We start from the raw sequence: 14612 nt of genomic DNA, 5'->3' as shown, positions 1-14612 counted from the left end.
CAGTAAAATATAATATGCATCTCAAATAATAATCCAACTGGGCATAACAAAATACTTTTTATGTATCCTTATCAATTACTACCTTTTTATAGATGTGGTGAATACCATAGGTATCATCCTATGCGCGAAAAATGTAGTTATATAAGTGCACAGGGCTATGGCCAGTGACGTGAACGGGAAAAAGCGTTGAGGGAGGAGCGCCCTTCTCAAATCTGCGCAGCTTGGTCGTGTTGTCAACAAGGCAGCATTGTGTATCGTTCAGAAGCATACAGCTCTTTTCCATAAAATATATGTTCAAACTCGTTTTCATTGGGAAGGCAGATAAAGCAGTTTTGCATGTAAAAACACAGAATCCTACTCATTACTCCACGTGCTCAACCCACGTTACTTTTGTTTTGAGCCGACTTCGCCGTCGACCAAAACTGGACACCTGGCTCACGCCCGGGAGGAATCCCAGGTTCAAAACGATGCACTCAACGCTAACCCGCTTCACCCGGGGCATTAATAGAACACCCTCGCTGAAGTGTTATTTTTTTTTTGGCGTTGATAAATTGGCCAACATGTGACGTAGCGGTAACTGAGCTCCAATAAAAATAGCTATATGTAAATTACCTCTTCTTCAGTAGGAAGTCAGGCTGCAGTTGCTAGGCGCTCGCGTGTCTCAGCTGTAGTAAATGCTATAGTAAACAGTCCGTGGCTACACGGAGTAGCTGTGCAGTGTACACATATAGCAAAACAGCTTCTATACAGGCATGTAAGGAGACTGGTTCGGACGAAAGCTCAAGGAGACCAACAGAAATATCTTCGGGGTAAAAATGGTATGTTGTGCATGGTTGCTAACCAGCTGACTTGCTTCCCTTTTTACAGAAACAATTGCTACTGCGTGTGTGCTGAAATTAGGGACTCGGCTGACAGAGGGCAGTCTACTTTTTCTCTAGTAAACAATGTTCATTGTCTGTTACTGTTCATTCATTCACTGTCTGTTACACTGTATCAAACGTGGGTAACATTTTTCTATTCTAGACTAGATTGTAAGCGTAGGATGAGTTGTCTCGCGCAAGTTCAACTCTAACGCATGCACATTAACTGGCAAACTTGACTGCTAAACAGTGGCGGCTCCTGAAAAAATTCTCAGGAGGGGCAATTTTTCTGATGATTTAGGTGACCTACACACATTTTTAAAAAGATATGTCCAGCAACAACATGAAGACAGGGGCAGCATATAAGTCAATACCAGAATCATTTATTGACTGATCTCAGGGAGTGCTCCTAATCTCAGCTTGTTACCTGTATAAAAGACACCTGTCCACAGAAGCAATCAATCAATCAGATTCCAAACTCTCCACCATGGCCAAGACCAAAGAGCTCTCCAAGGATGTCAGGGACAAAATTGGAGACCTACACAAGGCTGGAATAATAATAATAATAATAATAATAATATGCCATTTAGCAGACGCTTTTATCCAAAGCGACTTACAGTCATGCGTGCATACATTTTTGTGTATGGGTGGTCCCGGGATCGAACCCACTACCTTGGCGTTACAAGCGCCGTGCTCTACCAGCTGAGCTACAGAAAGTGGATACTCATGGATGCGCATCGCAATTGTAAAATGTCAACACAATTGGAGACACCACGTCATTTTTGGAGACATGTTATTGACAGTAAACTATTGTAGATGCGACTGCTAACTAAATAAAACATTTTAGCTGGCTAGCTAATCATCTTAGCTAAATGTGGGGCAAACAATTCAGTTATTTACCGTTAATTTGAGGGATTGGGGTGAAAGAAATCGAGTTACATAGTGATACTTTACGATATACTGTATTGACAATATCGCAATATAACCATATCCACCCTGTCCAAAGTCTCTACTTGGTCTCAGTTCTCCAGTAAACTTGTGATTATCAACACTAACCTCATCGTTGTGGCGGCGGACAGCTAGCCTGTATCCCTCATCCAGTTGAGTGGCAATGTTATTTTTTCGTTCGTACCATTTTTTGGAAAATCCTCGGGTGTAGGACTTCCCCCTTTAGTAGAAACCTGTTGAATTATTAAATTTGGTCTGGGAGGTCCTAATTGTTTCGTTGCTAATTTATCTTCATTTGTTCGCCGACAAAAAGGAAATTCTTTCAAAGACACAATCGAGTTGCACTGAAGCCTAGCCATGTTGATAGTAGTAGTGAATTGATTGACGCTGCTACCCTCTCTTTTCTTAGTTACGTTCATGTGACGAAAGCGCGTAAGTGCAAGCCCACAGACACCCATTGAGATTGTATTGAAGGCTCTGAAATTTGAAAAAAATAGATTTTACATGGGAGTCTATGACAGAAGTTCTGGGCGATTTTCAATCTGACTGAAATCGCCCCAAAAGGGGGTGGAGCCATTTGAAGCACGACTTTAGCCTGATTCGACATTTAGTGGCAGTGTGGCACTGTGGCAGATCAGACGTATAGATTACAACACTGATAACTACTGTTGCCGTGATATAATTGATTAGAAAAAAAATCCCTTTTCCCGTTTGGCAGTGCGTCGCCCATATCGCCCTATTGAACAGGCCGTCCCTGCTGCTAAATATTGATGTCCGAATGATTGGAATTTGTACAATGATACTGTTTTATATAATATAATTTGTATATATATATAAAGTCAAACAGATTAGATTTTTGCATTCAACAATATGCTGACAGTTTGCTATTTGAGTGACTTGTTGTTCCTCTTTTCTAGCGCTGCCAGATTCTGAATTGCATGGCCAGGAGTAACCTTAGTTATTGAACAGAGGCAAGGCAAGGTGGGCAAAAATGTTTGACACTATGTCTGACCGACCTCATTTCATTCTGCTGTTTATGGACTTCAAATCAGTCTTATTGTGGTCATATCTGATCTCATTATCCTTATCAAGCTCTAATTTACATTATTTATCAATGCAATGACTGCCTGTTCCTCTTTCTATGCCATCTGCACCTGTGTGCCATGTGTTGCTGTGAGCTATTGTAATCATATGTTAATTGTGCCTAAACATAGGTCCTCTCTGTCAACCATGAGTACACTCGTGGAGCCGGGTGATGTCCACACCATTGCCCCCGAGATGCCAGCCATGTTTGATGGCATGAAGCTGGCTGCTGTCGCAACGGTGCTCTATTTCCTGGTGCGCTGTCTGAATCTGAAGAGTCCCACGGCCCCGCCTGATGTCACCTATCAGGACACGCCCCTCAATCGCTACCTGCTCAAGTCCTGCCCCATCCTGACCAAAGCGTGAGTACTGATACCTATCCAGCAGATAGGATGCCATTTGGGACACAGCCACTATCACCTATAGAGGCCTGGTCAAATGTAGTAAACTATATAGGAAATGGGGTGCCATTTGGGATGCAAACTGTGTCCACTGTTCCCTTGCACCGGCGCACACAGGCCTACTTGAGAGCAAGCACACAAACGTGAGCGAAATAGCAGTAATGCCATGCAGTGCTTCCTGGAACATGTTATGTTGTTGTGAATATGGTATCAATATCAAATTCCAGAGCAGACTGGTACATGCCACACACACAGACAGTCACACACTCATACTCATAAATCCACACATACTGTAGCTACAGGACATACTATCCCTTTTTCATAAACACCCTTAATCTGTCCTTTCCCCTGAGTCGTGATCACTTTCAACCCAGTCTTGATAGTGCCCTTTTCACAGTACCTCCCCTTGAGACCAATCCTCTACACTCCCTGCCTCAGTCAACGGCTGTCCAGACAACCCGAGATGCCCTGTGTGTGGGTATAGGAGGTGTCCTATTAAGACTATTATTTTACAGCCACATCGGAATTACATAACATCTACAGTATGGACCACACTGCAGACTTAGCATGACTAAATTACACTGTCTTTACATGGATAAAGTGAACATTTTAAGAGAAACTCTCTAGCTAAAGGATATAGGCAGCTGTTTGTCTTGTGTTTCATTGAGGCATATTTGCAGATCAGCTTAATATTGCAAATAGATTGTAACTTCCATCAATGTAATTGTCTGCATCACTTCCAATCCCCCATGTTTTTTTTATATATATATATACTCCCCTTTATTACTTTTCAACCCCGCAATCCTTTCCCTACTTGGGGTAAATTAGTGAACAACAATGCTTAGGCCTCTACTTCCAGCTTATACTTACTATCTACATTTTATGGACACAGTCAATTTTACAATAATTATATTTTATTTGTTTTTGCTCCTGAACTTCTTCTACTCTCAACCTCTCCGATCATTTTCATGATGTCCATCCGGTTTGCTTCTATATGCCATATCTTTTTAACTGTGCTCTTTCCCAAAAGCTCCCAACATACAACCTATATACTTATTATGGACACAGTATGCTTACATTATTAGTTATCTTGTTATTAGTCCCATCCTTCAACTCCATTCAACACCTCCCATCTATCTCTTAACACCATCCATATAAGATTTCTATTTGCCATATATATTTCAACTGTACTGTGATGTCTTACAAAAGTTCTGAACCTTTCTATTCTCATTGCTTCTACCGATTGTGAATTAAAAATAAACATTTTTGCTAAAAGTATTATTATATTATTGATTGATTTAACTATGGCTTTTCAGATCACCCAGTAATGCTATCTGCAAGGTTAGCTCCACGTAAATATTGCAATCCTTTAGCCATTCCTGGACCTGTGTCCAAAAACAAGCTACAAATGGACAGAACCAAAACAAATGATCTAATGATTCTGTCTCTTCACAGCAAAATCTGCAGAGCTGGGAAGACTGTATCCCCCATATAAATAACATTCTATTGGTAGCAAGAATTTTATATAATTTAAATTGAAAGATTCTAATTTTTGAATCCGGTGTCGTTTTGCGTGTCAGTTCATAAACACTATGCCATGGGATCGGTACGTCAAAAATCTCTTCCCAACTATTTTGCAATCTATATGGGACGGCTGTCAATCCTTTGGTCCTTAAATGAAACTGATATACTTTTTTATTTATCACAGTTTTCCTTAACCAATTATGTTCTTTAATGCAAGGCCGACAGACAAGTTCCTTACTTTCTCCCCCTTCCACTTTCCTCTTCCATTTTTGCGGTAAGGCTGCAATTACAGTGGGGGAAAAAAGTATTTAGTCAGCCACCAATTGTGCAAGTTCTCCCACTTAAAAAGATGAGAGGCCTGTTATTTTCATCATAGGTACACGTCAACTATGATAGACAAATTGAGGAAAAAAAATCCAGAAAATCACATTGTAGGATTTTTAATGAATTTATTTGCAAATTATGGTGGAAAATAAGTATTTGGTCAATAACAAATAAGCAAGATTTCTGGCTCTCACAGACCTGTAACTTCTTCTTTAAGAGGCTCCTCTGTCCTTCACTCGTTACCTGTATTAATGGCACCTGTTTGAACTTGTTATCTGTATAAAAGACACATGTCCACAACCTCAAACAGTCACACTCCAAACTCCACTATGGCCAAGACCAAAGAGCTGTCAAAGGACACCAGAAACAAAATTGTAGACCTGCACCAGGCTGGGAAGACTGAATCTGCAATAGGTAAGCAGCTTGGTTTGAAGAAATCAACTGTGGGAGCAATTATTAGGAAATGGAAGACATACAAGACCACTGATAATCTCCCTCGATCCCTCGCAAGATCTCACCCCGTGGGGTCAAAATTATCACAAGAACGGTGAGCAAAAATCCCAGAACCACACGGGGGGACCTAGTGAATGACCTGCAGAGAGCTGGGACCAAAGTAACAAAGCCTACCATCAGTAACACACTACGCCGCCAGGGACTCAAATCCTGCAGTGCAAGACGTGTCCCCCTGCTTAAGCCAGTACATGTCCAGGACTGTCTGAAGTTTGCTAGAGTGCATTTGGATGATCCAGAAGAGGATTGGGAGAATGTCATATGGTCAGATGAAACCAAAATAGAACTTTTTGGTAAAAACTCAACTCGTTGTGTTTAGAGGACAAAGAATGCTGAGTTGCATCCAAAGAACACCATACCTACTGTGAAGCATGGGGGTGGAAACATCATGCTTTGGGGCTGTTTTTCTGCAAAGGGACCAGGACGACTGATCCGTGTAAAGGAAAGAATGAATGGGACCATGTATTGTGAGATTTTGAGTGAAAACCTCCTTCCATCAGCAAGGGCATTGAAGATGAAACGTGGCTGGGTCTTTCAGCATGACAATGATCCCAAACACACCACCCGGGCAACGAAGGAGTGGCTTCGTAAGAAGCATTTCAAGGTCCTGGAGTGGCCTAGCCAGTCTCCAGATCTCAACCCCATAGAAAATCTTTGGAGGGAGTTGAGAGTCCGTGTTGCCCAGCGACAGCCCCAAAACATCACTGCTCTAGAGGAGATCTGCATGGAGGAATGGGCCAAAATACCAGCAACAGTGTGTGAAAACCTTGTGAAGACTTACAGAAAACGTTTGACCTGTGTCATTGCCAACAAAGGGTATATAACAAAGTATTGAGAAACTTTTGTTATTGACCAAATACTTATTTTCCACCATAATTTGCTAATAAATTCATTTAAAAATCCTACAATGAATTTAACCACAATATTTGTTGCATTATTTGTTCTGTCGTTTCTGGAGGATTAAATTGAAATTGCAACCAACTTTCTATGGCTTGTTTTAGAAATTGTGATATTTGGGAGATGATTTCCTTTTCAAATAACTGAAAATGAGCAGTTGTAATCTGAATAAAGGGGAAAAAGGCCATTCTTGAACATTGGGTGAGACAATCTTACTAATTTGTTTGAGAACCAGTTCAGATGTAAGTATAACTTTTGTATGACTGAAGCTTTTAGTGATAGGTCTAATGCTTTTAATATTTAATAATTTCTGTCCTCCGAATTCATATTCATTATATAAATAGTCCCTTTTAATTTTGTCTGGCTTGCCGTTCCAAATAAAATTTGAATATTTTTATTCTCATATAATTTAAAAAAAACTGTTCGCTAGGCTTAGGCAAGACCATAAGCAAATAGGTAAACTGGGATAATACTAAAGAGTTAATCAGGGTGATTTTTCCACAAATTGACAGGTATTTACCTTTCCATGGTAGCAAGATCTTATCTATTTTTGCTCACTTTCGATTAAAATTTATTGAAGTGAGATCATTTATTACCTTTGGGATATGTATATCCACATCACCATCAGACCATTTTATTGGTAAACTACATGGTAATGTAAAAATTGTATTTTTTAGTGATCCAATACGTAATATAGTACATTTGTCATAATTTGGTTGTAATCCAGAGAGATTAGAAAATGTATCTTGATCCTCTGAGGCTGTGGAGGGATTCTAGTTGTGGATTTAAAAGAAAACATGAATCATCAGCGTACAATGACACACCTTTGTTTTCAATCCCTGGATTTCTAATCCTCTGATATTATTATTGGATCTGATTTTAATAGCTAACATCTCGATAGCCACAATAAATAGATATGCCGATAGTGGACAACCTTGTTTCACGCCTCTTGACAGTTTAAAACTTTCTGATAAATGGCCATTATTTACTATTTTACACCTAGGGTTACTATACATGGTTTTGACCCATGTTATAAGAGATTCTCCAAAATTGAAATGCTCCAGGCATTTATATATAAACCCCAGTCGTACTTTATCAAATGCCTTTTTGAAGTCTGCTATGAATACCAGGCCTGATTTCCCATATTTTCCATAGTGTTCTATTGCTTCCAATACTTCCCTTATATTATCTCCAATGTATCTTCCATGTAAAAAACCTGTCTGATTGAATGAATAATATCCGACAATACCGTTTTTAATTCTATGCGCTATACATTTTGCTCGAATTTTTGCATCACAACACTGAAGTGTAAGGGGCCTCCAATTTTTTTAATGGACTGGATCTTTATATTTTCCACTTGTATCCTGTTTCAGTAATATTGAGATATTCTTCTTGAGTGTCAGATAATCTACCATTTACATAGCAGTGATTAAAACATGCTAATAACGGTCCTCTTAGTATATCAAAAAAGGTTTGGTATGCCATCCAACCCTGGAGTTTTCCCGGACTTAAAGTCTTTAATTGCATCCAGAAGTTCCTCCTCTGTAATTTCACCTTCACATGAGTCTTTCTGTATGGCTGTTAATTTTACATTATCAATAGAAAAAAATTCTCTACAATTAGCTTCAGTTAGAGGAGATGGAAGCGACTGAAAAGAAAACATATGCTTAAAGTACCTTGTTTCCTCCTTCAAAATATAATTTGGTGAATTATGGGTGACTCCGTCAATTGTAACCAATTTCATTAAATTCTTTTTGGTAGCATTCCTATGTTGAAGATTAAAAAAGAATTTTGTGCATTTTTCCCCATATTCCATCCAGTTTGCTTTATTTTTTATAATATATTACACTTGATCTTTCTTGAATAAGTTTCTCCATTTCTTTTTGTTTTTCCTCTAATTTATTCTGAGCCTCTATGTTAGTTTTTATTGCCGTCTATCTGTTCTGTTAGACTTTCTATTTCCTTTGTTAGTATAAACTCTTTTGACCTAAATTGCTTTTGTTTTCGAGATGAGTACTGAATTGCATGGCCTCTAAAGGCACATTTAAAGGAGTCCCATACAATAAGGGGATTTGCTGTACCTATGTTATGTCGGAAAAAGTCAGTTATAAATTCCTTTGTTCTAATTATAAATAAATTTACCATCCAATAGGCTTTGATTAAATTTCCAATATCCTCGCCCACGTGGAAATTCAGTAAGAGTAATGTATATGCCAATTATATGATGGTCCGACCGCATTCTGTGCCCTATCAACACTTTTTAAAACTTTTGGTGCCAACGAGAATGAGATAAGAAAGTCAAGACGACTAGCTTGATTGAGTCTCCGCCATGTATATCTCACTAGATCAGGATATTTAAGCCTCCATATATCTACTAGTTCTAATGTATCCATGACATTTCACAATTTCCTTAAGAGCATGTGGGTGATTGTTTGTGGTGTGAATTCCTTTACGGTCCATTGAGCTATATAAAACAGTATTATAATCCCCCACCATAATAATATTGTCTTGAATTGCTTGCAGGGTTGATAATTTATTATATATATTGTCAAAGAAGTGTGGATCATCATTATTTGGTCCGTAAAGGTTAATGAGCCATATCTGTTTATGGTCCAATAACATATTTAAAATAATCCATCTACCTTGCGTATCTATTTGGACAATTTGCACATTCGGATCGAAATTACTATTAATTAATATCATCACCCCTTTTGAATTTCTTTGCCCATGGGAGAAGTATATTCCCCCCCATTCCTTTTTCCACGCAACTTCATCTTGAATTGTTGAATGAGTTTCCTGTATACAATAGATATTATATTCCTTCTCTTTGAGCCATGTAAATATTGTTCTTCTTTTGTTATCAGCTAAACCATTACAATTATAACTGGCTATACTTATTTCACCACTTACCATAATGAGATACAGGTTTCATATATTTTTGTAAATTTACCAATAAAAAATACCGTAATGATTGAGTGTCCATATAGCTGTACCATGATATTTGCATTGCTACTGAGTAACCCTTCAATTGTTCTCCAATAATTCCCCCGCTAAAGCCCCTCCCCATCCCAAATTGAGCCGTCATCCCAGTGATCAGCATCCCACCCACGTTCCTCCGGATCCCTAAGGCCCCGAGAGGCCAGGACCCATCCATCGAAAACAGCACACAGTGCCACCCACAAAACCGAAGCAGATTAACTGCCAAAAGCATTTCCAATGCTGTCACCTCATATATAAAAAAAAATAATGCATATCCTATTTTCCATCATTATCAATTAATATGCGTAATAATGTCGGCAGTTCATGCGTAGGATTTTAACATATAACCCGGATTGCCATTGTATTACATTTAATTTATTGACAAGCAATTATTATCCTACCAAATAATTTCAGTGGTCCATCCCATACCCCCCCCCCCCCAACATCCCCACCCCCCCACAACAGATGCCGGACAAACACACACACTCACATACTCCAACACACTCAACCCCCCTCCTCCACAATCCACCATAAAATCAGATACTCAACGGCTGTTATATCCCAGAGCCCAACTCAAGAAAGGACCTGATTTACGAGTGCACATACAGTTACAGCTGATTGAGAAAGCATGCAGATTGAGCTGAAATTGACAACAGTGTGAGATTTGATTAATCTACTTAATCTATGTCAAGTCCTAGTTGATGGAGATCAGATCCACCCTCTTCACCTGAGACACACACTCTGATCCCCTGTTGTAACCATTTTTCCCAAGCATCTCCGTGCAGTCAGACCTTTGATTATTTTGTGCCACCTGGGCCACAATGATAAACCCCCTCTCTGATTGTCAGAATGTGACCCCATCCCCGTGGGTCACTGCAGCCAGTGTTGCCAGCACTGCCACTACCTGGGTGGGGGTACCCCACCGGCTAGGTAAAAGGTCGTCAAGGTTCTCATTAGCAGTTTTGAGAATTTCCAGGTATATAATGCTCTCCCATCAGGGGGCTCTGGCTTTGTAGGACCAACCCTGCCAGGCAGGCTCAGAATCTTGAGGGGGCGGTGCTGCTCAAGTAGGTCTCTGACCGCATTTATTTCTCTGTTTAGGTTGCATACTCACAGCAGGTCCATAAAAGAGATGGGAACTTCTCTTTGGTGTATAGGTCACTCAGGTGGGTGTCTAGGATATAGGGTTAGGGATCTTTCCATCATGATAGGACAATAAAAAATTAGATTAGATGTATGCTATATTTAAAAATGTATATCCCTCATCTACACAAAATTGAAAGCTCTCTCTCACTACCCCTGCTCATAGACCCCTGTCGGTTCTGGGATATGCAACCATTTCCCCTCTCACTCACTAACGTCGCACCTTTCCAAACACAAAAATGCACACCACATGGTTGACTGCGGAAGAAATGGGCCGAGCGTGCAAACGCTCCTGCATCCACACCTGCCGCAAGGGGGAAAGGACGCCAGAGAGAACACAGGACCAACCACAACAACCATGTTAATGTCTTGCTACCAGTGATATATTACTAATAATTGATCCTATAGGCCAAAGCCTGGTCACAGAGCGGGGAAACAAGGTTACTTAACACAGTTGTGTGTCTCTTTGCGTGAGATGGAAAGACTATGCCAGAGGCACAGCTAGGATCCAGAGTTACTCGCAAATTATATGTTTGTACATGCAATAACATGTTAACTTCATGCTAGATTTTGTGTGTGCTTTAGCGTGTGATTCCATGCAGGTGTGTGTGTGTGTGGAATGTACCAGTTCGCTCTGGGATTTCATACCATGTTCACAACACAAAATGTTCCACAAGGCACTGACATTACTGCTCTTACATCACTGGCTCACTCTGCTCTCACACATCCACTCTTGCCCATTTGTGTATTCACACAGGTACATACCACCGCTGCTGTGGGGGAAGAGTGGACACCTCCAGACGGCCCTGTATGGGAAGATGGGGCGTGTCAGCTCCCCGACCCCCTGTGGGGTACGCAAGTACCTCCTCATGCAGGATGGGGCCACTGCCACCTTTGACCTCTTCGAGCCGCTGGGTGACCACCGCACTGGAGGTGAGATATTCGCTCCAGGGTGAAGATTCCCCTAGGTGCAGAACTCAGCTTCCCCTGCCCCAATCATAACCTTAACCATTAGTGAGGAAATGTAAAAATGACCCAAGATCAGCGTCTAGGGGCAGCTTCACCCTACTCTGAGATATTCAGTGTCATGTACTGTACCACATGTCATGTACAGACCTGGGTTCAAATACTATTTTAAATCTTTCAAATACTTGTAGTGTTTGCTTGAATAATAATAATAACTTTATTTGTAGAGCGCTTTTCGATAACATGTTAACAAAGTGCTTTGCCTCAAGTGTATAATAAAAGTACGATAGAGACATAAAAATGGAGAAGAAAAACAAAATGGCTATATAAAATCATATATTTAAAAGCAGTTTTATAAAAGTGGGTTTTCAGGGGGGATTTAAAGAGACACTGAATCTGCAAGCCTGATCTCCTCTGGCAGACCATTACAAAGTTCAACCTAGACTTTGGAATGGTCAACAATGCTTTACCAGGGGATCTCGAGCTGCATTTTGGCACATAGCGAGAGAGAAGTTCTGCAATGTAGGTTGGGGCTAAACCAAGCCTAACCTTAAACATAATTGTATCTGTTCTAAAGGTGATTTGTAGCCAGTGTAGGGAAGCTAGCCTGCCTGGAGTGCCAGATGGGTGGGATTTGCACTTTTGCAATTATTGTGTTGGTTCAATTATGCCAAACGAGCTCAATCAAGCCCAGCTAAAGTATTTGAAATTATTTCAAATAGTATTTGAACCCAGGTCTGCTCATGTACCACATGCCATGTACAGTACTCTATCTGTGATTGGGCATGACTCAGCCTATTGGTTAGGGTTACAAAAACAGCTGTGCTGTGGTCAATACTGTCTGCAACTGTCTGCATCCCTTCAAGTCCTCAGTGTAGTGGCACTTCAAAATGAGTTTTGAATGCAACAGGTCTGCGATTCGTGTGCATTATTTTGACATTTTTAGGTAATTCATCGTATGGAATTGGCTTTGGTTGGTGTCCACTGTTTCCTTATCTTGAATACTGTATGTCAAGGTAACATATATATATATATCTTTTTTTTTTTTCTCAAGGACTGTTGACTTTTTTGGCACCTGCCCTAGGGTATCTAATTGGGTTCGAGACCATTAGCAAGATGGTCCCCCTGAGAAAAGAGTAGCATAGTCACCGGCCTCCAATTTTGTAAACAAACACACCCTTTATCTGTGCAGTGACTCCCTGGTAGGCTTGGACGGTATACTGGGGTATTTTGAAATACAGATGGTATGATTTTAATAATAATAATAATAATAATAATAATAATAATAATAATAATAATAATAATGATAATAATAGCAGCTAAGTAGCTAGCCTGCAAGATCAAGCTTCTTGGTTACAGCAGAGGCAATCAATCAAGATTCTTGGGGCCTCATTTATAAATGTACCCCCAAAATGTGTGTGCGCCAATTTTCACGCAAAAGTTGGCATTAATAAAAATTGAACTTGATGTGAGAATGTGCTCACCTCCAAGCAAACTTTAGACCATGTGTACACACATCTCTGCTAGTGGTTGAAATATTGTATTGCAAGCTGGCAAGTAAGTGTTTTGTGCAAATGGGGGATATGATGAAAAGCTTATTCATAAAAAAACAGGAAAACAAGAATTCAGCCATTTGCCGTTGGTGAGAAGAGCGAAAATCTTCTTTAAAAAATAAAATCTAAAATATAGACATTTCATATTTTTCCTATTTATTTTTGTTTTCATAACAGTTGCAGAAAAAAATGCTCACCTTTTCTGGCTGTGATGGGTTCATATTCCCCAAGTAGCCATACAACAAAGTACCATGCACAGCTCTCATTTAATTGGACCTAGTAAATAGACTGGCTATATGTATTTCAAGTTTTGCAATCCCATAGGCAGCGCTGTTTATATTATTCAGTCAAATTTAACAGGTGAACAGTTGATATTTTACATTGAAGTAGGCTGTAGCATACATAAGCCTACCTTAATCTAAAATATCAACTGTTCACCTGTTAAATTCAACTGTGTATTATAAATAGCACTGCCTATGGGATTATTGCATTTCAACATCAAAAAAATGAGTAGCCTGCCCTAGACAATGTTTCAGAATTCACGGGCAGTCCATCATTTAGGTTGTGGGAAAAGTCGATGCAAAACATTGTTAAATTCAAACGTTATGCTGCCAGGTCCATAATAATTTGACATTGTTTTCTCTTTCAGAAACGGACACAGTCCTTTGCCAGATACAGCATAAATTAATGCTAAAGATTAAAGCATTCTGCCAACTCAGTAAATAAACTGGTAGCTTATGTAAAATATTTGAAACTATGGTTAGGATACAGTATTGCTGTGCGACAGGAGCGCGACACCATTGCCTATTTTAATCTCAGAGCCTATACCAAGGCAGGACATTGTAACCCAATCTATTGATAAACTACATTAGAAAAAAAATAAAAATTGCATGCCGTGGCCTAATGCCAATAGTTCCAAATTATACAGCAAATAAAGGAAGTTATTGTCACCGTAAAAGGTGAATGGAGGGCGTTTTCCAGGCAGAGTTGTAATGCTTGTTCACGCTCGCACAGTTTTACAACCGGTCTGATTTATAACTGGGAAACATGTGTATGTATGGCGTGCGCCAAGTTTATAAATCTTAATATTGTTGTACCTGTGCAGACTTTTCAGAAATTGCGCATGCAGAAATGTTGTGTGAAATTTAAGCAACGGTTATAAATGAGGCCCCTGCTGCCTAAATGTGTTTTGTGCATTCCCCCCAAAAAATTTTTTTGAAAGAAATAGCGGCCCTTGTGTGCAATACCCTGTACCCCGGTCTGGTACAGAACGGTATGAAAATCTGGATGCCGCCTAACCCTACTCCTTGGTCTTGTTCATTAGGCACCACACAGACGAAAATGACTGAAACAGGGAAGGACTACCGGGACTGGTCCAATGCAAATTTTAAATTTCCTGTTGCAAAATGTTTTAAAGCGTTTTC

General features: G+C 39.8%; 1 protein-coding gene across 1 annotated transcript in view; it reads left to right on the top strand.

Annotated features, from left to right (window-relative positions):
* Positions 1-637: 637 nt before the first annotated feature.
* LOC121532122 (monoacylglycerol lipase ABHD2) overlaps positions 638-14612 on the top strand; it is a 35983-nt gene continuing 22008 nt past the window's right edge. The window contains exons 1-4 of the mRNA XM_041837838.2: positions 638-818; positions 2726-2789; positions 3023-3253; positions 11427-11602. Coding sequence (XP_041693772.1) covers positions 3039-3253; positions 11427-11602 — 391 coding nt within the window. The 5' untranslated portion in view covers positions 638-818; positions 2726-2789; positions 3023-3038. The remainder of the gene's footprint in view (positions 819-2725; positions 2790-3022; positions 3254-11426; positions 11603-14612) is intronic.

This window comes from Coregonus clupeaformis, chromosome 19, assembly GCF_020615455.1.
Source record: "Coregonus clupeaformis isolate EN_2021a chromosome 19, ASM2061545v1, whole genome shotgun sequence".
Lineage (NCBI taxonomy): Eukaryota > Metazoa > Chordata > Actinopteri > Salmoniformes > Salmonidae > Coregonus > Coregonus clupeaformis.
The sequence above is the reverse complement of the archived record's forward strand: the minus strand, read 5'-3'. Positions and strand labels throughout refer to the sequence as shown.